Source organism: Dendrobates tinctorius, unplaced genomic scaffold, assembly GCF_039654945.1.
Source record: "Dendrobates tinctorius isolate UK_male_01 unplaced genomic scaffold, ASM3965494v1 ptg000035l, whole genome shotgun sequence".
Taxonomy (NCBI): Eukaryota; Metazoa; Chordata; class Amphibia; order Anura; family Dendrobatidae; genus Dendrobates; species Dendrobates tinctorius.
In genome coordinates this window covers 65879854-65905261 of record NW_027361703.1, presented here as the reverse complement: position 1 = coordinate 65905261, position 25408 = coordinate 65879854, and the positions used below count along the sequence as shown (strand labels likewise).

At 45.1% G+C, this 25408-nt stretch overlaps 2 protein-coding genes across 3 annotated transcripts in view; one reads left to right on the top strand and one right to left on the bottom strand.

The window, feature by feature from the left end:
- The window catches only part of COG5 (component of oligomeric golgi complex 5), a 555903-nt gene that overhangs the window by 445160 nt on the left and 85335 nt on the right, over window positions 1-25408 (bottom strand). The window lies entirely within an intron of this gene.
- On the top strand, window positions 19867-25173 carry GPR22 (G protein-coupled receptor 22). Its single transcript, XM_073573568.1, has 2 exons — window positions 19867-20260; window positions 23552-25173. Exon 2 carries the CDS (start codon window positions 23577-23579, stop codon window positions 24876-24878), a length of 1302 nt encoding a protein of 433 aa, XP_073429669.1. The 5' UTR covers window positions 19867-20260; window positions 23552-23576; the 3' UTR covers window positions 24879-25173.

Sequence of the window (25408 nt, the reverse complement as noted above, 5' to 3'; positions counted from 1 at the left end):
TTGGTCCCCATGGATGAAGCTCCACTGTCTTATGGGCCCAAATAATGCTCCATATATAATGGGCCACATTTCTAATGCTCCAGTGTATAATGGGCCCTGTAAATGCTGCTCCAGTGTCTGATGTCCACCTTTGGAATGCTCCAGTGTATGGTGGGCCCCATATATCATTCTCCAGAGTTTAGTGCTACCCAAAAATTGCTCCCAACCTTTAAAACAATTAAATAAGTCTCCTCGCTAGAGAATTCCTATACTAGTCTGGACTCCTCGTCGTCCCCATCTTCCATCTCTCTGCACTTGGACTGTTTAGGCAGAGGGCGTACAGACATGATGTCATCGCGCTCTCTGACCAGAATGTCACTGTCAGGAAATGCGGAAGACGTCACGGCGGTGGAGCATGGAGAGGTAAGTATTTCAACTTTGCAAGTGCTGGGGCCCTGAGCATGCAGGGGGGCCCACTCGTGGGCGGCGGTACTGGCACAGGGCCCTTCATAGTACGCCGGTGTGTCTGACGGCGGGTGTGCACCCCCACCGTCAGAGACACTTAATTGTACTATGAGGGACCCTGTGCCAGTGCCGTCGCCCAAGAGTGGGCCCACCCACCTGTCCAGGGCAACGGCACTCGCACGGGTGCGTGCGCCAGGTGGTGACCCCGGGCCTGGGGGGGGAGGCAGCCCAGTTAGGGAGGTTGAAAAAATGGCATATGTTGATGGTGGACATTCAGCAGCTGAAAATGGAGGAATTGGAAAAGTCAGAGGAAGAGGAGGACAAAAGCGAGCCATTATTCTGGCAACCTACGTGTCAGCAGGGGAAGGTGGGACAAAATCCTTTAAAACCCATGCATGGTTCATTTTAATGAAGGTTAGATCATCAACATTTTGGGTCGACAAGCGGGTCCTTTTTTCTGTCAGGATTGATCCAGCAGCACTGAAGACTCTTTCGGATAGCACACTAGCAGTAGGGCAAGCGAGCTCCTGTAAGGCATATTGTGCCAATTCAGGCCAGGTGTCCAGTTTACGGCCCAATAGTCAAAGGGGAATGACCTGTGAGGGAGAACATCGATATGGGAGAAGTAGTTTGTAACCATAGTTGACAACTGCTGTCTCCTGTCACTTTCAATCGATGCAGTATTACCAGTCGTGTGAGCGGTACTTGAAAAATCCGTCCACAACATGGTCATGAAATCCCTGTCTCCAACGCCACTTCGGATGTGTGCACCACGAACACCTCTTCCATGTTGCCCCCTACGGCTCGTGAGAGAACCATCACTGCTGCTGTGTGCTGGGAATGCCTCAAACAAACGGTTTACCAGAGTTGCTTGTTTGTTAGCCAATATTAGCTCTAGGTTCTCCTGTGGCATGATGTTTTGGAATTTGCCTTTATAGCGTGGATCCAGGATGCTGGCCAACCAGTAGTCGTCATCGTTCATCATTTTGGCAATGCGGGGGTCCCTTTTTAGGATCTGCAAGGCATAATCACACATGTGGGCCAATGTTCCAGGTGACAATGATGCACTGCGAGTGCTGGGTGGAGAAGCACTTTCTGGCAAATCCACATCCCTCCAGTCATGCACAAACCCTGTACCTGACCTTGCCACGCCAACATTTTGTCTTGCCCCCTGAGAAGCATCCTCCTCCCCTAAATAATCTTCCCCATCCTCCTCTTCTTCCTCCACCTCGTCCAGGAGAGTTCCCTGAGCAGACAATGGCTGACTTTCATCAAGGCTTCCCTCCTCCTCTTCGGCTGCAGACGCCTTAATGTGCGTCAAAGTTTGCATGAGCAGACGCATAAGTGGGATGCTCATGCTTATGATGGCGTCGTCTGCGCTTACCAGCCGTGTGCATTCCTCAAAACACTGAAGGACTTTACAGAGGTCTTTCAGCTTCGACCACTGCACACCAGACAACTCCATGTCTGCCCTCAAACTGCCTCAACTCCTGTGTATCCTTCCATAAATGCATTACAGCCTGCCTCTGTTCGCACAGCCTCTGAACCATGTGCAGGGTGGAGTTCCACCTTGTTGCAATGTCGATAATTAGGCGGTGCTTGGGAAGGTGGAGCAATCGCTGCAGCTTCTGCATACGACTGGAGTGTACGGGCGACCGGCGGATGTGCGAGCACAGTCTTCGCACCTTATGGAGCAGGGCTGTTAACTCCGGATAATTATTGAGGAAGCACTGCACCACCAGGTACAAGGTGTGAGCCAGGCAAAGTATGTGTCTGAGTTTTGAAAGGGCTAAGGCTGCCACAAAATTCCGGCCGTTATCACTAACTACCTTGCCTGCCTCAAGATGTAGACTGCCCAGCCATGACTCAGTTTGTCGCTGCAAGTAGTCGGCCAGTACCTCCGCGGTGTGTCTGTTGTCGCCCAAGCACATCATCTTCAACACAGCCTGCTGACGCTTACTACTAGCTGTTCGATAGTGGGACACCTCATGTGCAACACTGGCAGCTGCGGATGGAGTGCTCGTGTGACTGCGCTCTGTGGACGAGCTTTCGCTTCTGGAGGAGGGTCGAACGCCTACAGCCAACTGTTTCCTATACCGTGGGCTAGGCAGCACTGTCTCACCGCCGCTGTCCCCTGTGGACCCTGCATCCACCACATTAACCCAGTGCGCAGTGATGGACACATAACGGCCCTGGCCATGCCTACTGGACCATGCATCTGTTGTGAGGTGCACCTTTCCACTCACAGATTGTTTGAGTGCATGGACAATGCAGTCTTTCACATGCAGGTGGAGGGCTGGGATGGCTTTTCGAGAAAAGTGCCGACTGGGTAGGTCATAGCGTGGTACTGCGTAGGCCATGAGCTCGTGGAAAGCTTCGCTTTCAATCAACCGGTAGGGCATCATCTATAACGAGATTAGTTTGGTAATGTGAGCGTTCAAATACTGTGTACGCGGATGAGAGGATGAGTACTTTCTTGTCCTACTGAGAGGCTCTGGTAGGGTGAGCTGGACTTGAGAGCTGCATATGGTGGAACTAGCGGTGGACATGGCGGACTGAGAAAGGGTTGGTGATGGTGATGGTGTTGGTGGTCTTGCTGATGGCCTAGATTCAGTCTTTCGTAGCAATAACATTGTGATTCCCTGACTGCTTTGGCCTTGCGACGACACCTTAACATTTGCTACTGGTGGTGTGCTAACCGGTGGGCTTACAGTGGGGGAAGCGATGTAGTGTTGCTGACTACCTTCATTCGGAGCAGGTGCACATGTGGTATGTGAGGTTTGGTAGTCCGTCCACGCTTTCAAGCGCATGGTGGTTAAATGTCTAAGCATGCAACTGGTATTCACATTTCTCAGATTTTTCCCTCAGCTAAAGGTCTTTGCGCACTTCTTACAGATAACCTTTGCCTGATCATTAGGGTTTTGTTCAAAAAAGTGCCACACTGCACTCTTCCTACTATGGAAGACATTTTGAGGCCTTGCACGCTGTGCTAATTTGACCGTCTGGCCAAGCTGTCCTGCAACTCTTTGGGTTTTTGTAAACCGTTTTTGGACTGCTACAGGCCAGCCAGATAACAGCTGTTGCGATGTCGATGCCTGCTGCGGATCCTCCTCCTCCTCTTCTGAGCTATTGGCAGTGGCACCCTCTTCCCCCAATGGATGCCAATCTGGGTCAACAACTGGGTCATCCATCACCTCCTCTTCATTTTCATGTGCACCTTCCTCTGTGTCACTGTGTAAGGTGGTATATTAGTATGCGGGAAGGGGCACCTGAGTTTCATCAGGGTCAGATTCTGGCTCAGTACACTGCGAGGACAATGTAGTGCTCTGAGTGAATGTACCAGCCGAAAAATCTAGCAGTGGCTGTGCATCAGTGCACTCCATGTCCGATTCATCTTGGACTGGGGAATTCACGATTTGGCTTGATAACCCAGGCATGGTATGTGAAAAGAGCTCCATGGAGTAATCTGTAGTGTGGCCTGCCGCATCCTTCACTTTTGGTAGGGGTGAAGGACACAAGGAAAAGTGTTGTTCCTGACAAGGAGCCTGCACTGACGACTCAGTGCTTTTATTTTTTGAAACTTCAGAAGAGGAGGCGATAGAGCTGGAGGCTGTGTCAGCAATGTAAGCCAAAACTTGTTCCTGAAGCTCCGGCTTTAAAAGCGGTTTACCTACTCCCAGAAAAGGGAGCCTTTGAGGCCTTGTGGAGACAGACGATGACGCAGGCTCAACACCTCCTGCCTTAGGTGCTATTGTGCTTTTGCCACTACCAGCAGATGCACCACCACCCCCCCCACCATCAGTACCAGCTGGCAACCCCCGCCCACTTCCACGGCCTCTTCCACCATACTTCCTCATTTTTGGAAAAATGTACCCAAAATACCACCAGCTATATGGTACTGTAAAACAAGGTACAACGTGTATATAGTATTGTGGAGAATTTGAATCTCCCTAGAGATTTTAGGAGGCTGAACTATTATCTCAGGCCCACTATATATTACACCTGAATTTAACAGGCTGAAACTGGCTGGTGTATGACAAAGTACAAGGTGTGTATATAGTATTAGGGAGAAATGGAAGCTCCCTAGAGATTTTAGGAGGCTGAACTATTATCTCAGGCCCACTATAGATTACACCTCAATTTAACAGGCTGAAATTAGCTGGTGTATGACAAAGTACAAGGTGTGTATATAGTATTGGGGAGAATTGATAGCTCCATAGAGATTTTAGGAGGCTGAACTATTATCTCAGGCCCACTATAGATTACACCTCAATTTAACAGGCTGAAATTGGCTGGTGTATGACAAAGTACAAGGTGTGTATATAGTATTGGGGAGAATTGGAAGCTCCCTAGAGATTTTAGGAGACTGACAATGATGCTCTCAGTCCAAGAATGGCAGCAGGCAGCCTAATAAGCAGGACTGCTGCACACAAAAGTGTAGAAAAATGAACGTTTGGTAACTGTGCAGAAAAGAGGAAGAAAAGTATTTTTGCTTTTAAAAAAGCAGTTTGCACAGCAGTGTGCAAACAGCAATGCAGCTATCAGGGAGCCTTATAAGGCAGCCTAACAACCAACAGAGCTGATGCACAAAAAATATAGCCTCCCCTGTCACTGCACACAAACTGTTGTGTTGTACAGTGGAAATCGCTAACAGCAGAAGCAGGTTTTTTTTGTTCTTCTTCCCTGCCTAACGTTCTCCCTTATTCAGAATCAGCAGCTGCAACCTCTCCCTAATGCTAATATCGGCAGACGTAAGATGGCGGTCGGCGTGCACGCCCTTTTATAGCCCCTGTGACACCACACAAAGCAAGCCAATCACTTGCATGCCCTTCTCAAAGATGGTGGTGACCGATGCCCATGTAATCGCGTTGCCCATAGTGTGCGTCCTCCATCATTGGCTGAAAAAGGGCGCTGGAAGCATCATTTGAAACGTGACTTTGGCGCTCTGGTCGCCGACCTCGTGGCTGACCTCACGCTATGGTTGGGTTTCGTTTCACGAAACCCGACTTCAGCGAAAGTCGGCGACTTATGAATTTGACCGACCCGTTTCGCTCAACTCTAGTGAAGACCAAAGAGCTGTCGAAGGTCACCAGAAACAAAATTGTAGCCCTGTACCAGGCTGGGAAGACTGAATCGGCAATAGGCAAGCCGCTTGGTGTAATGAAATCAACTGTGGGAGCAATAATAAGAAAATGGAAGTCATATAAGACCATTGATAATCTCGCTCGATCTGGGGCTCCACGCAAGATCTCACCCTGTGGGGTCAAAATGATAACAAGATCGGTGAGCAAAAATCCCAGAACCATATGGCGGGACGTAATGAATGACCTGCATAGAGCTGTGGCCACCGTAACAAAAGTTACCATCAGTAACACATTACGCCACCAGGGACACAGATCCTGCAGTGCCAGAAGTGTGCCCCTGCTTAACCAGTACATTTCCGGGCCCATCTGAAGTTTGGTAGAGAGCATTTGAATTATCCATAAGAGTAATGGGAGAATGTCATATGGTCTGATGAAACCAAAGTAGAACTGTTTGATAGAAACAAAACTCGTCGTGTTTGGAGGAGACAGAATGCTGAGTTGCATCAAAAGAACACCATACCTATTGTAAAGCATGAATTGGTGGCAACATCATGCTTTGGTGCTGTTTCTCTGCAAAGGCACCAGGACGAATCATCCATGTACATGAAAGAATGAATGGGGCCATGTATCCTGAGATTTTGAGTGCAAACCTCCTTCTATCAGCAAGGACATTGAAGATGAAACGTGGATGGGTCTTTCAGCATGATAATGATCCCAAGCACAACGCCAGGGCAATGAAGGAGTGGCTTCGTAAGAAGCATATGAAGGTCTTGGAGTGGCCTAGCCAGTCTCCAGATCTCAACCCCATAGAAAACATCCCAAAACATCACTGCTCTATAGGAGATCTGCATGGAGGAATGGGCCAACATATCTCCAACAGTGTGTGCCAACCTTGTGAAGACTTAAAGAAAACGTTTGACCTCTGTCATTGCCAACAAAGGATATATAACAAAATATTGAGATGAACTTTTGTTAATGACCAAATACTTAATTTTCCACCATAATTTGCAAAATAAATCTTGCCAAATCAGACAAGGTGATTTTATGGATTTGTTTTCTCATTGTAACTCTCATAGTTGTGGTCAAGCTATGTCAATTACAGGCCTCTTTCATCTTTTTAAGTGGGAGAACTTGCATAATTGGTGGCTGACTAAATACTTTCTTCCCCACTGTATATATGTATTCACATTTTCATGATATTCATATTTTTATTTTGAGACTGACATGTATAGAAGATATAGTCACATCCTTATTCACATACCTATTGGTGAGGGTTTAGGAGCGACAGTATCGAGGATGTACAGCTCAGCACCGCCCTTGTGTCCATGGCAACAGTGAACTGTTGCTACCATGCAAAATAGCTTTTTTTTTTTTACAAAAAAAAAAAGGCAAATTGAGAGATCAAGAATCCTATTGGAAAGCATGCAACTACCTATATAAAAATATGAACCGTCTATGTAAAGGTTTTGTGTTCCCAGACCAGATTGATTGCATTGGTTAGCTTCACTTTATAAGAAAAGACATAGCTCTCATAATTCAATGTAATGCTGACAAATCTGACTTACTTTACGAATTCAGGAACAGAAATTGGAATAGAAATATTCACTCTATTACTATTTTTTTGGGGTTTCTAGAACGTGCTATAAATTACACTATCAACAAAAAACGTTATTAAAACGACCAGAGCCATTTCTGTGCAACCAATCAATAATTTCCCTTTTTTTAATAACTGCCCTGCTATTTAAAACAAAATATACATTATATATATATATATATATATATATATATATATATATATATAAAAAACACATAGACCAGCTAACCTCCGAGCTCTGGATGGTAAATACCTGTTTCCTCTGTGTTGCACGGACCAAGACTGGGAACAAGTCCAACAATGTAGAAATCGAGGCAGAAAAGTCCAGCAAGCGGAAACTTCAGGTGGTATAATAAAATCCAAGAATTTTTATTGCAGATTATTTTAAAAATCCAGAGTTCAGTAACAAGATGCAGACATAATGCTGAACAGATTACGCGTTTCGGCGGTAACAACTGCCGCCTTCTTCACGGAGACCGTGAAGGATTATATATAATCCTGTGGTTGCATACTGGTATTAAATGAAGTTCCGAAAAATACAGAGGAGTCTGCAGAGAACAGTAAGGCTAAGTGCATACTAGGCATTTTTTTAGCGTTTTTTTTTTAATGCAAATTTTCTGTTGTGTTTTACAGTACCAGCAAAGTCTATGAGATTTCACAAATCTCATGCACACAGTTGTTTTTTTTTTGTCATCAGGATTTTGTGCTTTCCATGTTTTCTCCTTTGTCTCATTGGGGGACACAGGTACTGTGGGTGTATGCTACTGCCACCTGGAGGCTGACACTAAGTGAACAAAAAAAGGTTAGCTCCTCCTCCGCATACGCCCTCGCGCCGATTGTGGGCGGAACTCAGGTTTTTGCTTAGTGTCCTTTGGAGGCACACACGTCTGGATGTCTCCAGACTGTTTTTTTCTCCCTTTCCATGAAGATGAGACAGGGGCGACGGATCCTATTGAAAGGGTCCGATCTCCCCAAACCATCAACAGGCGAGCACGCGTTATCGTCTCCGCGTATCCTTTCCCGCACCGTGGGAAATATCTGGGTCTTTTTCCCCAGACTTCTATTTTTCTTTTTTATTTTATAAAGATAAGACAGGGGCAACGCATCCTATTGAAAGGATCCGATTTCCCGAAACCATCAACGGGCGAGCACATGCGAGTATCCGTCCACGTATCCTCTCCCGCGACGTGGGACATAATGCCGGACTTAGCCCTGTCCACCCCTAGGTATGGAAACCATGGGCTTGCACAGAGGCACAAGACTAGTTTGTGCGGCCCCCACTGCTTCACCAACGCTAGACAGCGGTGCTGCAAGGCGGCGGACGGTCCCTCTCCTCACCCCCTGAAGGGGTTAGACGGAGCTAGGGTTCCTGCACCGTCCAGACATTAACCCCAACCCCTCTACCTGGTATGCAGGATCCTGAGTCAGGTATGGAGGGCTGGGGAGGATCCTGCGGCAGCATCCCGGAGAATCACTGAGGCTCCAGGCGTCTTGGGAGGTATAGGACAATCCTCCTTCCCTCTTTTTCCTCCTGCCTCCTGCAGGGGTCCTGTGTTTGCGGCACATTCGCCAGGTGCCGGCGGTAGAGAATGCGCCACCCCCCCCCCCGCGGCGGGCATGAAAAATTTAGTCCGCGGCTTCCATTTAGTCCGCGGTCATTTCCAGCGCCGCCCCCCCCCCGGCTAGGGCGGACGCCGAACAAATTGAGCCCCTGGCTTCATTGCAGGGTAGGCCGCGATCGGGTGAGGATGTCCCGGCCTACCCAGAGGAAACGCAGGCAGCGGCAGGAGCACATGGGGACACAGGACGGGGTAAGTGGACCCCGACCCTGGATGCGCGCTACGGGCGATTAAAGGTGGTGTTTTCCTCCTTCTCCCTTCCCCGCAACCCTCATATATATTAGGCCTGGCAGCAATATGTCCGGAAAAGATAAAGCGCACACGTTCCTTTATGCCGCATGCATTTCTTGTGGAGTTAGGTTTCCACGGGCACAGAGCCAAAAATTATGCGAAGCCTGTGACTCCGAGCGCGCCCAGGAGCCTCCCCCTGCGATAGAGCCCAGGGGTCTGGATCCCCCAGAGTGGGCCTTATCGCTTTCCCGGTCCATTGCATCTCTGACAAACGTGATCGAGACCCTTTGGGCCTCAGATGGGGCAGAGATGGCGGCTGGGAGGTATCATCCACCTCACAGGGGCCGCTCTCACTCTAGACAGGCGCATAGGAAGAGAACCCACACGGTGTCTCCGGGCCCGTCCAGTGCTTCGGCATCCGTGAGTGCGGCGTCTCGTTCACAGTCTCCGCTATCCAGGAGCGAACAGAGTTCGGATTATGACACTGATGAGCCCCTGGACCTAGACGCTCCAGGGTATCGGGAAACGGTTGACAGTCTCATTGAAGCGGTCAATCAGACTTTGAGTATCGAGGATGAGGTCTCTCTGGCCTCAGGTCATAAAGTGTCCTTTAAGAGGGCCAAGCGACCGCATAGAGTATTTAGCACCCACCCAGAGTTCGAGGACATAGTGCAGCGTCACAGGGAACGACCGGACAGGCGGTTTTCGGGGCAGAAAACGCTGGAAGCAAGGTATCCGTTTGCACCGGAGCTCTGTAAGAAATGGGCGGAATCCCCAGTGGTGGATCCGCCTGTGTCACGCCTGGCCTCGAAGTCTCTGTTATCGGTACCTAGTGTTTCTTCCATTAAAGACCCCACGGATCGGCTCATAGAGAATTTGGCCCGCTCGGTTTATGAGGCATCAGGTTCAGCTCTCTCTCCCTCATTTGCAGCAACATGGGTAGCCAAGGCCATGATGTCATGGTCAGAATCATTAAATAAAGTCTTGCAGGATAGGGACTTGCCGACGGAGGTATCAGAGATAGCGAGTCAGATCGCGAGGGCAGGTGATTACCTTATCAATGTTTCCTTAGATGCTGCTAATTGCGCAGCACTAGTGGCGGCAAATGCAATCGCCATTAGGAGGGCTCTATGGTTAAGGATGTGGCGGGCCGATTCGATTTCCAAAAAATCCTCGACTTCCCTGCCTTCTCAAGGTAGCCGCCTATTTGGGGAGAAATTCGACCAACTCATCTCTGATGCCACGGGGGGAAAAAGTACTTTTCTCCCACAGCAGAAGATTAAGCCGCCGTTTCGTCAGCCTCAGACCCGGTTTTGGGCGTTTCGTAACCCCGGGTGGATGGCAGCGGCCAGTTCCGCCGCTCCAGTTCGCTACAACCAAGACAGGGATCGACAGGTCATATATAGAGCCAACCCGCTGGGCAGGATGTGGGCTCGCCAGCCCAGGTCAAGAGGAGCCAGATCCCAAAAGCCCTCAGCTAAATGACTCGGGGCAACCGTTACTCGAAAAAGACATGGTGGGCGGCCGTCTACTCCGGTTCTGCCATGTCTGGGTCGCGGGAGCGCATGACGCATGGGTGGCGGAATTAGTGTCGTCCGGCTACAAGATAGAATTTGTCAAGTATCCCCCAAATCAATTTTTTCTTTCCCGGCTTCCCAAAGTGGAAGCCCAGGCAGAGGCAGTAATGGGAGCCATCAGGGTACTCCAGCGCAAAGGAGTCATTATTCCCGTACCAGAATGCGAGAGGACTCAGGGTTTTTACTCCTATCTGTTCGCGGTCCCCAAAAAGGACGGGACAGTCAGGCCAGTACTGGACCTAAAACTCCTGAACAAGTTCATCAGCATCAAACATTTTCGAATGGAATCTCTCTGTTCGGTTATATCGGCAATGGAGCAAGGGGAATACTTGGCCTCAATAGACGTCCAGGATGCCTATCTGCACGTCTCTATTTTTCCTCCACATCAGAGGTTCCTACGTTTTGCCATCAATGGTCAGCATTTCCAGTTTGTAGCACTACCCTTCGGGCTGGCTATCTCCCCAGGGTGTTTACAAAGGTAATGGCAGTCGTCATGGCCATTCTGCACTCTCGGGGCATAGTTGTCTTGCCGTACTTGGACGACCTCTTGGTGAAAGGCCCGTCATTTCGGGAATGCAAAGAGAATGTCAGCATCACGCTGGATACCCTAGCCCGCCTAGGTTGGTTAGTCAACGGGAAGAAGTCATCCCTTGTCCCAGCTCAGAAAATTTCTTTCTTAGGGATGATTTTCGACACCTCCTGAGGGTTGGTAATTCTCCCTCAGGAGAAGGCTCTAGCTCTCCGGCAGGGAGTCTGGAAACTGCAGCAGCCAGTCCCTCACACCATTCGTTTCGGGATGAGGGTGCTAGGGACGATGGTGGCGGCAATGGAAGCGATTCCGTTTGCCCAATTTCATCTGCGTCCCCTGCAGCACGCTCTCTTGACATCCTGGGACAAGAGCCCATTCACGCTCAATCATCGGTGCCGGTTGTCCTCTCAGGTCAGAAGGTCTCTACAGTGGTGGACGAGCAGTTCCTTCGTCAGGGGAAGCCCTTCCCCCCAGATCAATGGTTGGTGGTCACAACCGACGCGAGCCTCCTCAGCTGGCGAGCAGTTTTCCATCACCACGCAATTCAGGGGCAATGGTTACGACAGGAGGCACGCCTCCAGATCAATTTGTTGGAAATTCGAGCAGTGTGGCTGGCGCTGCAACATTTCCAGCACGACGTCCTGTCCGGATTCAATCGGACAACGCCACGGCGGTGGCTTACGCAAATCATCAAGGGGGCACGTGCAGCAAGGCAACCATGCGCGAGGTAGAACACGTACTTCGCTGGGCCGAGAGGAACCACTCGGTAATTTCAGCAGTCCACATACCGGGCATGGAGAATTGGGCGGCGGACTTCCTCAGCTGGCAGGGTGTCGTGTCCAGGGAATGGGCCCTGCACCCGAGGTCTTCCAGCAGATTTGTCAACAGTGGGGAACACCGGATGTGGATCTGATGGCCTCCAGGGTGAACGCCAAGGTACCCGCGAGCAATCGCGGTGGATGCGTTAGTTCTACCATGGAACCAGTTTCGCCTTCCTTACTTGTTTCCCCCGCTGCCGCTACTTCCAAGGGTTGTCAGAACGATCAAAACAGAAGGGGTTCCAGCAATTCTACTAGCCCCAGACTGGCCACGTCGGGCGTGGTATGCAGACCTAGTGCAGCTGCTCACCGACGTCCCATGGCGACTGCCAGAACGCCCAGATCTACTGTTGCAGGGACCGATCTTCCACCTGAACTCAGGGGCCCTGTTTGACGGCATGGCCGTTGAATCTTGGATTCTGACCTAGGCGAGGTTCGGGCCTGAAGTGGTCGCTACAATGGTTAGTGCCCGGAAGACTACCTCGGCAAAGATTTACCATCACACTTGGAAGGTCTTCTTTAGTTGGTGTCGAGACCGCGGGGTTGCTCCACTGGTTTTTTCTATTCCCATCATTTTGGCTTTTCTTCAGTCAGGCCTAGACTCAGGGTTGGCCCCGAGTTCCCTTAGGAGACAGATATCGGCCTTGTCTGTCCTCTTCCAGCGAAAAATCGCCACTAATATGCAGGTGAAGACGTTCATCCAGGGGGTCTCAAATTTGGCACCCCCCTATAGAACGCCCCTAGACTCCTGGGACCTTAACTTGGTCCTGGGTGTCCTGCAGGAGGCTACGTTTGAGCCACTACAAGAAGTTTCGTTGTCATACCCGTCCAGGAAGGTGGTATTCTTGGTAGCCATAACTTCGATTAGGCGGGTCTCGGAGTTGGAGGCCCTATCTTGTAGAACTCGGTTTCTCACCTTCTATAAGGATAAGGCAGTTCTCAGACCAGCTCCCCCCTTTCTGCCGTAGGTCGTGTCCTCTTTTCACATTAATGAGGACATTGTCCTGCTGCCATTTTGTCCAGCGCCAGTACATCATGTCAAAAAGCGCTTCACACATTAGACCTAGTGAGAGCTCTCAGAAGTTACGTGACGGCACCCTTTCGCCAGACAGACTCGCTGTTCGTGCTCCCCGAAGGGCGCAGGAAGGGACTCGCAGCCTCAAAGTCGACCATAGCCAGATGGATCCGTCTAACTATTCAGGAGGCCTACCATATTAGAGGCACTCCGATTCCAGCAGGGATCAGGGCGCATTCTACTTGGGCAGTGAGCGCCTCGGCACCAGGCTTCGGCGGAGCAGGTATGCAAGGCAGCGACCTGGTCCAGCCTGAACACATTTTCTAAATATTACAATGTGCATACTCAGGCTTGCGAGCCTGGGTAGAAGAGTTCTCCAAGCAGCGGTGGCGCACCTTTAGACAAAAAGTGCATGTAGCTTGGATCGGTGAGTCAATCTCCCACCCAGGGACTGCTTTAGGACGTCCCACAGTACCTGTGTCCCCCAATGAGACGAAGGAGAAACATGGATTTTTGTGAGTACTCACCGTAAAATCCTTTTCTCTGAGTCGCTTATTCGGGGTCACAGCACCCACCCTATTAGCCAGTTGGCTCTTGTTTATTTAATCAATATTTTTTTCTTGTTGAGATTAGGGTGGTCCTTTTCCAGACAGATTGTATTCTGCATTAAGGCTCATTTGTTTTGTGTTCTCCTATTGTTGTTGCACTAAACTGAGTTCCGCCCGCAATCGGGGCGAGGGTGTATGCGGCGTAGGAGGAGCTAACCTTTTTTTGTTCACTTAGTGTCAGCCTCCAGGTTGCAGTAGCATACACCCACAGTACCTGTGTCCATCAGTGAGCGTCTCGGAGAAACGGATTTTATGGTGAGTACTCACAAAAATCCATGTTTTTTGCACAATAGAGCATGTCACTTCGTTCAGCGTTCTTTCACCCTTTTTTACACATTGAAATGAATGAGTGTTGCAGAAACACTAAAAAATGCACAAAAACCATGTATTTGTGCCAAAAGCTGATTGTATGGAATAGGACTTTTTTTTTTCAAAAAACTAAACTTTAATCAGCATACACAAGAGATAAATCTAGCATTCCAAAAACACAGCAAAAAAAGAAACGAAAACAAGCTGCAGAAAAAAAACGCTGAAAAAACAGCTAGTGTGCACTTACCCTAATGGTTACGTTCCCAGGATGAGCTTTTTGTGTGAATTTGAATGTTGCAGAATTTCTGCACCTATTTAAATTACCGTAGGTTATTTGCATTTTTTCATTTCGTTTTTGTGTGCTTTATTTAACATGCATTTTTATTGCGTTTTTCATATGATATACTTTAAAGTTGCTATGTTTTTTATACTTCTTGGTTTATTGCTTTGACAAAATTTTATGGACATACTCAGGTGCGGACTACATGGGTTTATTATCCATTTCAGCGGAAATGCATGTGCATTTTTTTGCTGCAAATTTTCGCATCTAATGAAAACATATGGGGAAAATCTGAACAGAAACCTCAGCGTATCCACAAGAGAAATATTGCGGATTTGAAAAACGTACCACAAGTGAGTTTATTCTGCATTAAAAAGAAGCACAGTGTGCATGGAATCATTGAACGCTAGAGTTGGAAGCGACCTCCAGGGTCATCGGGTCCAACCCCCTGCTTAATGCAGGATACACTAAACCATCCCAGACAGATGTCTGTCCAGCCTCTGTTCGAAGACTTCCACTGAATGAGAACTCACCACCTCTCATGGCAGCCTGTTCCACTCATTGAACACCTTGTCAAAAAGTTTTTTTCTAATATCTAATCTGTAAAATCTAATCTCCTCTTTACCTTCTCTTTTTGCAAGTTAAACATTGCCAGATCCTTTAACCGTTCCTCGAAAGACATACTTTGCAGTCCGCTTACCATCCTGTGAACGTGGTCCAGTTTTTCACTGCCTTTTTTTTAAAATGTGGTGGTCAGAACTGGACAGAGTATTCTAGATGAGGCATCTTCAAAAGTAGAGGGGGTAATTACTTCACATGATCTAGACTCTATGCTTCTTTTAATACATCCCAGAATTGTATTTGCCTTTTATGCTGCTGCATCACACTGTTGACTCATGTGAAGTCTGATCTATTAGTATACCCAAGTCTTTTTCACATGTGCTATTGCTTAGCTTCTTGCCCAGATGTAGAATCTTGCATTTCTCCCTGTTAAATACCATTCTATTAGTCGCTGCCCATAGTTCAATATTATCTAGATTTTTCTGAATCCTTTCTCTGTCTTCTCTAGCGTTAGCTATCCCTCCTAGCTTTGCATCACCTGCAAATTTGATTAGTTTACCTTCAATTCTCTTAACTAGATAATCTATATAAATGTTGAACAAACCTGGGGATAGGACAGAGCCTTGTGGTACCCCACTTGAAACACTCTTCCAACTGGATGTGCAACCATTTGTTACCTCTCTGAGTACGATCACTGAGCCAATTATGAATCCACCTAATCGTAGCCTTGTCATTCCCATACTTGGACATTTTTTCAATAAGCATAGTATCAAGATACTTTGGCAAATGCTTTGCTGAAGTGAAGTCGAGATCTACTATGCCTACTGCATTTCCCTAATCTAGTCAGTCAGTGATTCCATCATAGAAAGAAATTAGATTAGTCTGCCATGACTTGTTTGCTACAAACGCATTCTGGCTCTGGTTAACTATTGTATTCTTATCCAAGAACTTACATACATGCTGTTAAATAATTTGTTCAGAGAACATATATAGAAGTAACGCTCACTAGTATGTAATTTCGTGGCTCCTTTCCTTTTTTGAAGATAGGGACAACATTTGCCTTTTTCCAATCTTCTGGGACTTCTGCTTCCCAAAATTTCTCAAAGATTCTGGCTAGGGGTCCTACAATTTCCTCTGGTAACTCTTTGAGTACCCTAGGCTGGTTTCACACCCATATATCATGGCCTGAATACGCTCAATGGGCTGGCTGTGGGTCTGTGCGAAGTACATTTGCTCCATACCAACTGCCTTTTCAGCTCCAGCTATGTTGGATTTAGAGACAAGATAAAAAAAGAACACATCTGCAAATTTGACTCTGCATAGTGGTTTTAAAGGGGATGTGTCGAAACGATCCGCTCACCCACAACTGTTAATATGTCATGTTGCTCTTTGAAAGATTATTGCATCCATAACTTTACTGAAACAATCAGTTGTACAATGACAAAGCGCTGTTTAATTCATATTCAAATGAGGGTTAAGTGCTCTGGACATGATCAGAGCACCACAGCCTCTGCCTTCCCTGCTTTATGCCCAGAGCAGCACCACCTTCCTCTAGTGGAGATGGGTGGAGATAAGAGCCAGGGAGACCTGGGAAGAACCGGGGAAGTTCTCTGATAGTGACCAGAGCACTTAAGACACATTTTCATATGAGTTAAAACTTCAGAACGGGTATGGATGACATTTTCTTTCAGAGAGAACCATGACCATATAAACATTTTAGGTTGGGAAAGTTGGATTGTGCTGACAGATTCCATTATGTGCAACAATACAAGACATTTTATGCACACATCACACTACCAACCAACATTTACTCTACTTTCCCCCACTTTGTAACTGGACTTCTACTTTTCTACAGGATCTCCATTTTCATCTCTGTAGTGCAAAATGGACAGGCCCATTTAGACATCCCAAATACAATAGACCACAATGAATCCTAAGCAAGACTTTGGCACCAGAAGACTGTAATAAAGAGTAATTTTATTGTGGATTCCAAACACAAAAATTAGCAAACTGTCAGTCAGTCAGAGATCCTGAAACGTTGACTATTTCTAAATATTGTCTCCAGCATGTCCTATGGCTCTGCTTCTTTAAACGTTACAGTACTAACAATTTACTTGTTCTTATGCAGCTTTTGCCAGATAACCTGAATAATATTTAGAAGTATGTAGAGAATTCTTAACACATGGTGTCTACTCTACAAATGGAACATGTACAGTAACGAACACATCACACATCTTAGGAGGCTTTGTTGTTAAGCAGCAAAATCTTCCCCGCATGTAGAAAACGCAACTACATGGTTATATAGGAAACACATCCTTACACACCCCATTCATATGTTTATCAATGGGGTTGTCTTCTTTCAGAAAACTTTTTTTCCCCAGTATGCACAGTGCCTTGTGATAAAAAAAGAAATTATGCTATTTGTACCCTCCCCGGGTCCAGCGTGGAGTTTCCAATGTTTGGCTGCAGTGATGACATCACATCATCATTGCTGCAGCCAATCGCTAAGCTCAGTGGCTCTGCCCATGTAGACAACACAAGCTACTCAGAGCGAGCTCAGTGATTGGTGGCAGCTATGTCAATATAATGTCCCGGCTGCAGCCAAACAACAAGAAACTCTGCACTGGACCCAAAGAGGGTGAGTAAAGAATAGTTTGTTTTTTTCTTACAATGAACTACATATAGGGAAACGTTGCCCGAAAGGGGTCAACCTCTTTAAGGTTATATGGTTATGGGACACAAACATATGAAAAATCTGTTGCGTGACACATTACCAGCGTTGTGGAGAAGATCTGCAGAGTAAATTACCAGGAGCTGTGGATCTGAGTTCAGCAGCATCTCACTATGTTGTGGATGTCACCATGGATTTCATCCATTGCTGTGCCAAAGGCATCACTTTCACGACATTATCCACAGCAGCATTTCTGATGTGTGAGGATGAAGGAATTGATTTGGGAAAATAAAATGCAACCCAAGAATATTCTTGTGTAGCTTTTTTCTCTCAGTTTTTATAGATGAAAGTATAGTTACCTATACAATGTATTTGACTTCTAGTACAAGTCAGGTCTCTGTTTTACTATACAACTGCAGTTAAGAGAGACTTCATCCTAAATCCATTTATATTTAGTGCCATAATCTATACTATTTTCCAGTGTACTTGAATTAAATGTTCCCTGCCACACTAACTGTTTTTCTATTTTTTCCCTCACTTCCTCTTTGATGACACTTTGTGTGAGAATCCCAGTACACGCGTGGATACTCAAAGTGTGATTGGGGGGCAAAGACTGCCGTCACTGCCGCAGACCTTGACCCATCCCTAAAACTAAGCGTCATCAGTGATGCTGGTTTCAGGGGCTGGGCTAGTCCCTGCATGACGTGCACAATGACAGCGCACGCTCTTACTGGCTTAGCTCAGCAGTAACGAGCTGGCACCAGAGTACGTTAGGAGAATGTTATATTATTTGCAGAGACCAGCGTCGCCCTTGCAAGTCAAGTCATTGGTCTCTGCATGCCGGGTATTCTGACAACATGACAACACACTTAGTTGCTAGCTCGTTACTGCTGATCTGAGCTGGCGAGAGGGCGCACCGTCATTATTGCTTTGCGCTGGGACTAGCCCAGCACCTGAAAAGAGCATTATTGATGGTGCTTCATTTTCAGGGAGGGGCAGAGGTTGTGGCAGTAGCTGTAGCCTCTGCCCCTGATAGTGTTTCCTTTACATATCCCAGCATGCACTGCGATTCTCAAAAAAAGCGTCATCAAAAAGGAACTGAAAAAAAAGCACTTGGTGTAGATTTATAAAAGGATAGAGAAAGTTTAATTCAAGTATATTACAAAAGAGTTTAGATTATGACACTAAATAGATTTAGTGGGAGTTTGGATGAAAATTACTTTGAACTTCAGATCACCCCTTTAAATCAATGTTCACAAGTCCAAGATATCACATGTATGTATTTTAAAAATCATAGTTCCAGTAGTTACTGAAAAGAATTAACAGTTTAGAAGCAGATCCTAGTTCTAGAAGCGGTATTGCTCTATTTCATATATCTGCATATACTGTTATGTTATATTGATGGTTTATGGGTGTGAACTTTTCTTTTTTACTGTTTGCACAGATCGTTCTATAAATTCCACTTAAGTAATCCTGCTCAAACTACAGGCAGCATAAATGAGTGTCTGGCTGATATATTTTCCTCTCAAACACTCCACGGCTTCACAGTAAGTATAGAACCATAGTCCGAGAAGCGCTGTTACAGGTGATTGATGGGTCTCTCCTGATGTACACAAATGAGAGAGACCTGTCAATCAACGAGAGCTGCTACGAGAAAAGCCATCCAGGAGCATGTTCTCTGAAATGCCGGAAAAAAAACATACCCAGAAGCAATCATGAAGCCAAGCTCTGATTCATGCCTCATGTGATTTCATGATGCCCTTTAAAATGTGAACACTGCAGTCAATCAGAGTCCATTGATTGGCTGCAGCACTCACATGATGCCCACAAGGAATATTGATCCTAGCAGACTGATGAAGGCGGCATTGGTTTGGGAGGCGAGTATCTATTGCATGTATTTCTTTCTCCACCTTAGGCCCAAAAGATGTTGAAGATATGCGCATACATGAAGGGGCAAGGAAAATTAGCAGGTGTAGAAGTTCTTTTTCTATTTTACAAAGTTCCCCACATTTATTACTATATTTTGTGAAGTCACAGATGACCCCTTCAAGTTCCTTTCTGTGAATGATTTATACGGTGATTATTTTCCTACAATGAAGATGCAAATGAACAAAGTTTACACAGACATATACGATGCAAATATATATTTGGCCAAAACAAAGAAGAGACGATCCCATTAATTGTTCTACCACTATCTATGCTATAGACACCATCATATTACGGTAAAGGTCACACGTACCTGAGATGCATATATGGTCTACTTACAGACTACTGATTTTTCCATATGACCTAATAAGAAATGGTTTCAAGGTACATTGGGATGCTGGATTGACTTACAGAATAACATATTATAATGAGAAAATAAGGTCTGCATCAACTCCAGAACATTACACATCTCAATGCCTCAGACTGGAGGCCACGGAACAGGCTCTTAAGGAGAATTTTAAAAATGCAGTGTTGTCCCAAAGCTGAGGAAATCCGGCCAATGAAAATTAGTGAATGCACTGCATCTCTCTGCAGTGACGGGAAGCACAGAAGCAAGCTGTCATTCTGCAATAGCAGCCCTAACAAGCCACACTGCTGCTGCTCTCAGAACGACAGGAGCTCCCTGGCATCTCCCGAGAGCTGCTGCTGCCACTATGTTAAATGACTTTCATCATGTATTTTCAGATGCTTATTGATTTCACAGTGGGAAGACAGAGTGAGCGACTGACCGCAGCAGCCGGGGAGCAGCAGTATATGCCCTGCACATTAGCACTATGCTGAAACAATGGCTCAGCCCAAGAACAGCTTTTCATTAGGGTCATTGTCTGGAGATATATGTGGCACCTGGCTTCCCGCATACTCTGCCGACAAGTGAACAAGATGTGGCAAGTGCACCTGAAGGAGGCTCACAAAGGATCCGTAATCTTTGGCACAGGTAAGGGCGGCTGGCCACTTTTCACATGGCACAGAGTTTGTGCATTAGCTCTATGCAGCATAACCCTTCACGTCTAACTATAAGATTTGGGGGAGATATGGAGACCTGACAGCAAAACAGCTTCGTGCACTACTTCTAGGTAGAAATTTGGGTTCTTAACTGCTAAATCCAAAAAAGTCACTGCACAGTCATCAGATAACAGACTTGCATCCTACACTCGGCTGGATGGTTCGGCTTTGGTTTTGCAACTAGTAATATCATTTGCATTATCCTGCAATTATTCAACCTATTTACACAGCAGTGACAAGAGCAAAACAGACATGAAAGAACTTATTTGCATTGCATCCAAGGTGATATTCAAAAGGGGGTGAAAAAACAAATTAATATACAAATGCCTCTATTTAAACGGCTACATTGAAGTTAGAATTAATTTCAGACAGGATTGTGCCATTATTCCGGGGATGCACGTCTCCATTTGTCCATGTCTGCTGTACACTACTTGTTAGATGGCTGTGAACATACAGTGTCAGATGATCGCCAGTGTATGGGGGCCAGGAAGAATCAGGTAATGTGTCATGAGATCACTGCATCAAATCCGCTAACCGGTAGCTCGGCATCCACTGCATTCATGTCTGTCTGGGCCAATATACACACATTCCATAACATACCATTACAATCACAGAGAGGCACAAGCCATTACTTACACACCACATGGCTTGAATTCAGGGTTAGTAATACAGAACGCTTTTTTTTTTTTATGAAGGCCAAAGAAATAGTACAACAGTCCCACAACTCAAATAATCCATCATTTTTGGGCTCTGCATGTGCAATATGGACTTTACTTATAAAGGGATTAGCAGAGACTATGCAGGGCACTATCATGTACTTAATACTCTGGGAAGACCCTCACCAGCCAGACTCATTGTCGATGTGTCTGTGTGATATCAAAATGGGGGGCAACTCACACACTGCAAATTATTGTTACGACTGGGTGGTAGATACCAGAGCCAGAAAAGTGGTAAGCAGCTATAAATTTGGGATATTGCACTCATCAATACATTGGAGTTTATTAGACAACACAAGACTATAAATTTGAGACAGTCTTGGGATCTCAATGTAGTAGATTTGGTATCCCAATGTAGTAGATTTGGTATCCCAATGTAGTAGATTTGGTATCCCAATGTAGTAGATTTTGGCACTACAGCAACAAGGATAAATATGAACTGGAACACCTGACTGTTACATATTACAACTAAAAAATCCCAGCTGCTCAATAGCCTGTAGAGAAAGTTTCAGCTTTGCATCTCTGATCGCAGGGTGAAAAACACGAGCAGCAGCCTGGATAACTAAACATCAGTCAGTTGCTCTCCATTTGGCGAGCTCCAGTACGTCTCTAAATAGATTCCACCCCTGCTGAAAAACAGAGCTGCTGAACATCTTTACAGCCAACCGAGAGAATGACAATGACATCATGTTTCAATCTCTAAAAAGATGCTTCAGAGAAGTAAAGGTCCCTTATGGCAGAAGGAAGCAGGTAGGTGGTTAGCAGCATGATGCCAAGCTCTGCCACACATCTTCCCTGCCTAGAAACACATTTGCCCGGTAGACCGCTCCGAGCAGCCCACCTCCCAACTGCAAGTTGGATTCACAGATACAAAAGATGAATTTATTTAATGAACTCTCCTTCTCTCAACATGTCCTCTAAAGTAACAGGAAATGTTATGCCTGTGACACAGGACTGATGCTTTATCTTTGGCCAGCGGGAGATCTGGCAGCATTCACATTTTCCATTTTCTGCAGACACTCTCGGTTAGATACACATAAAAGAAGTAAAAATGTAGGGGTTTTTTTTCCCCCCTGACAGAACAAGAACCTGATCTAACACTCAGGTTTCATTTATTTTACAACTACCTCTGCTAATGAGCATTTGTTATATGGGTCACTTATTTTGGATTTCTATGTAACACATTTACTTCAATTCTCAAGATAAACAAAAAAAGTTAAAAAAGTATCTAACGTATTCAATCAAAATAAACGTTTGAGAGCAAGTGCCGTTTATATCCGTCCGGTGTTACCCTAGATAAATCTGTTCTGATGCCCCTAGGATCTGTAGAATTTCAGCAGAAAATTGTTGTTGGAATGGACATTATAGAGGCACAAAGCTGTAGATACAGCCAGCATATGCACAACACATAACAAAGCGCAAGTGCAACCGCACAAAATATACAAAACAACACAATCGCGGAAGGGAAGCTTTGTGTGCTTCATTAATAACACAAAACCATAAGTTCTTACACACTGTACAGCACCAGAACAGTAAAAAAAAAGACTGCAATATTATGTTGACATTGCCGTATTGTTTCTCTACATCGAAAAACATACTCAATAAACACTACAATAAAACAAAACGAAACAAATTACAACTGCACAGGGCAGAGGAAGTGAGCAAGAACGGCAGATACGGATTAGACATGTAGCATGGTAGGAATGTTTTACTGGAAAGCAACCATCACATAAGAAAAATGCAACAATATTGCAGAAAAATATTTAGTAACATTAAACTTGGAAGAACTTTCAGCTAGTTGCTATAGCAACTACAGCGCAGACTATAGCACATTTGCATAAATTAAAGAACTTGCAAAGGCAGCAAACCAGTGGGAGCTAAATTAAGATATATATATTTATATTTTACACACATATTAAATATATATATACTGTATAAATACATACATATACACATGCATAGTAAAAGAAAAAAAATACCGTTGGCAGATGGACAATATTTTGAAGATTACTTGAAGTACAACTAAAGTGTTGATGACTTTTTTGACAGAGAATTCACTTCAAGTTTTAACTTGGGTTGAGGTGGAGACAACAGCGGCTTTTCGATGAGCTGAATATGCACAGGCAATACATGTTATTCCAAATAATATGGACCATGGATCACTGGGAGAACATGGCTGGACCACTCTTATGCAGTCATTGTCCCAGCTTGCCCCTTTTGGTGTGTCACCGATAGGAGGGGTACGCCATCCATGTCATTTTGCATCTTTCACTAACACAACAAAATGATCCCATGCTTAATTATGCTAACCAGACAAACATTTTAACAAAAAACAAGTTTGTCCCAAACTTTTCTCATCCTCAGGTTAAACTGTCTGTGATTTGTTAAATATACAGCATTTCTTCTTACGTTAGTGATGCTTTTCTTAGGATTAAAGACGTGAATATGTATAGGAAAAACAATCTAAAATAAATCAAACTAAATGTGATATTTTTGGCTTTTTACAGGACTCATGCCACCTAATTCAAAACAATGTTTTTCAACTTCATGCTGGAAACCAACATGCAGTCTGAAGCCAATATAACAGTCCGCGATGAGATTAATGACGTCAGCAGCAACATGTACAAACCGCTGTCATACCCGCTTAGCTTCCAAATCTCCCTCACTTGTTTCCTCATGCTGGAAATCGTTCTGGGTCTCGGAAGTAACCTTACCGTACTGGTTCTTTACTGCATGAAGTCCAACCTTATCAACTCTGTCAGCAACATTATTACTATGAACCTCCATGTCCTTGATGTGATCATATGTGTAGGATGTATCCCTCTCACTATTGTAATCCTACTCCTGCCACTGGAGAGCAATAGTGCGCTGATCTGCTGCTTCCATGAAGCGTGCGTTTCATTTGCCAGCGTGTCCACCGCTGTTAACGTCTTTGCCATTACTCTGGATCGATATGACATTTCGGTCAAGCCTGCCAATCGTATCCTGACCATGGGCCGTGCAGTTATATTGATGACATCCACGTGGATAGTATCTTTCATGGCTTTTCTGATTCCTTTTATTGAAGTCAGCTTTTTTAGCTTTCAAAGTGCAAACCAGTGGGAGAATAAAACACTTTTGTGTGTTAGCTCAAATGAATATCATACAGAACTCGGGATGTATTATCACCTTCTGGTTCAGATTCCCATCTTCTTTTTCACAATAGTTGTCATGTTGATCACATACAGCAAAATTCTTCAAGCCCTCAACATTCGTATAGGCACAAGGTTTTCAACGGGGCAAAAAAAGAAAATCCGTAAGAAAAAAACTATTTCTCTGGCTCCACAGCACGAGACAACGGATATATCGCAAAGCAGCGGAGGTAGAAACGTGGTCCTTGGTGTGAGAACTTCTGTATCTGTTATTATTGCCTTACGCCGAGCAGTAAAGAGGCACAGAGAGAGACGGGAAAGGCAAAAGAGAGTCTTCAAGATGTCACTTCTGATTATTTCGACCTTTCTGTTTTGTTGGACGCCTATTTCTTTATTGAATACAACTATTTTATGTCTTGGCCCAAGTGACCTTTTGGTTAAACTCAGACTTTGCTTTTTAGTCATGGCTTACGGAACCACCATTTTCCATCCTCTGTTATACGCATTCACAAGACAAAAATTCCAAAAAGTTTTAAAGAGCAAAATGAAAAAAAGAGTGGTTTCAATTGTGGAAGCTGATCCTATGCCTAACAATGCAGTGATCCACAACTCATGGATAGAACCCAAAAGGAGTAAGCAGCTCACAAATGATGACAATGAAGCTAGAGAGAAATGTTTAGCACCTCAGGTTGTCACTGACTAGGTTAAACCTTTTGCTTTTCTATTCAAAAACACGTAGGAATATGAAAAATAATCATACGGCCTATGTTTTTTTTAAATTTATTTTTACATGGATTATTCCACTGTGTATTTTAAATACGTTGTATTTAGGCTAGGTGTTCAGTTTCCTCACTACCTATAGTTCATTGGGCATGGAAGTCTGTTAAATTATTGTATATACTTTGTCAGTATTTTGTTCACAGATAGACATTTATGTATATCAGATTTCTTTTTATTAAAAAAGAGAAAATTATACAATAAATATATCTTTTAAGTAATTTGGAGAGAAAGATGAAAAAAAAAAATCTTTGGGTTTCGTTACGAAAAATGTTTCTTAACTGTAATGTTTTTGGCACCTAATTGAAATTTGATTGCTGGATTTTGCCCAGTTCTGTATCTATCATCTCTAAAAAAAAAAAAATGATGTGTTAGAAGAATATAAACGTATACCGTAATTAAAGCATACAATACAGACTAGAATTCCAACCTTTGATGAATAGGAGAGAACATAGA

Bases quoted from the DNA above. Each gene is read 5' to 3' on its own strand.
- GPR22 (XM_073573568.1), top strand. From the start codon at position 23,577: ATGTTTTTCAACTTCATGCTGGAAACCAACATGCAGTCTGAAGCCAAT.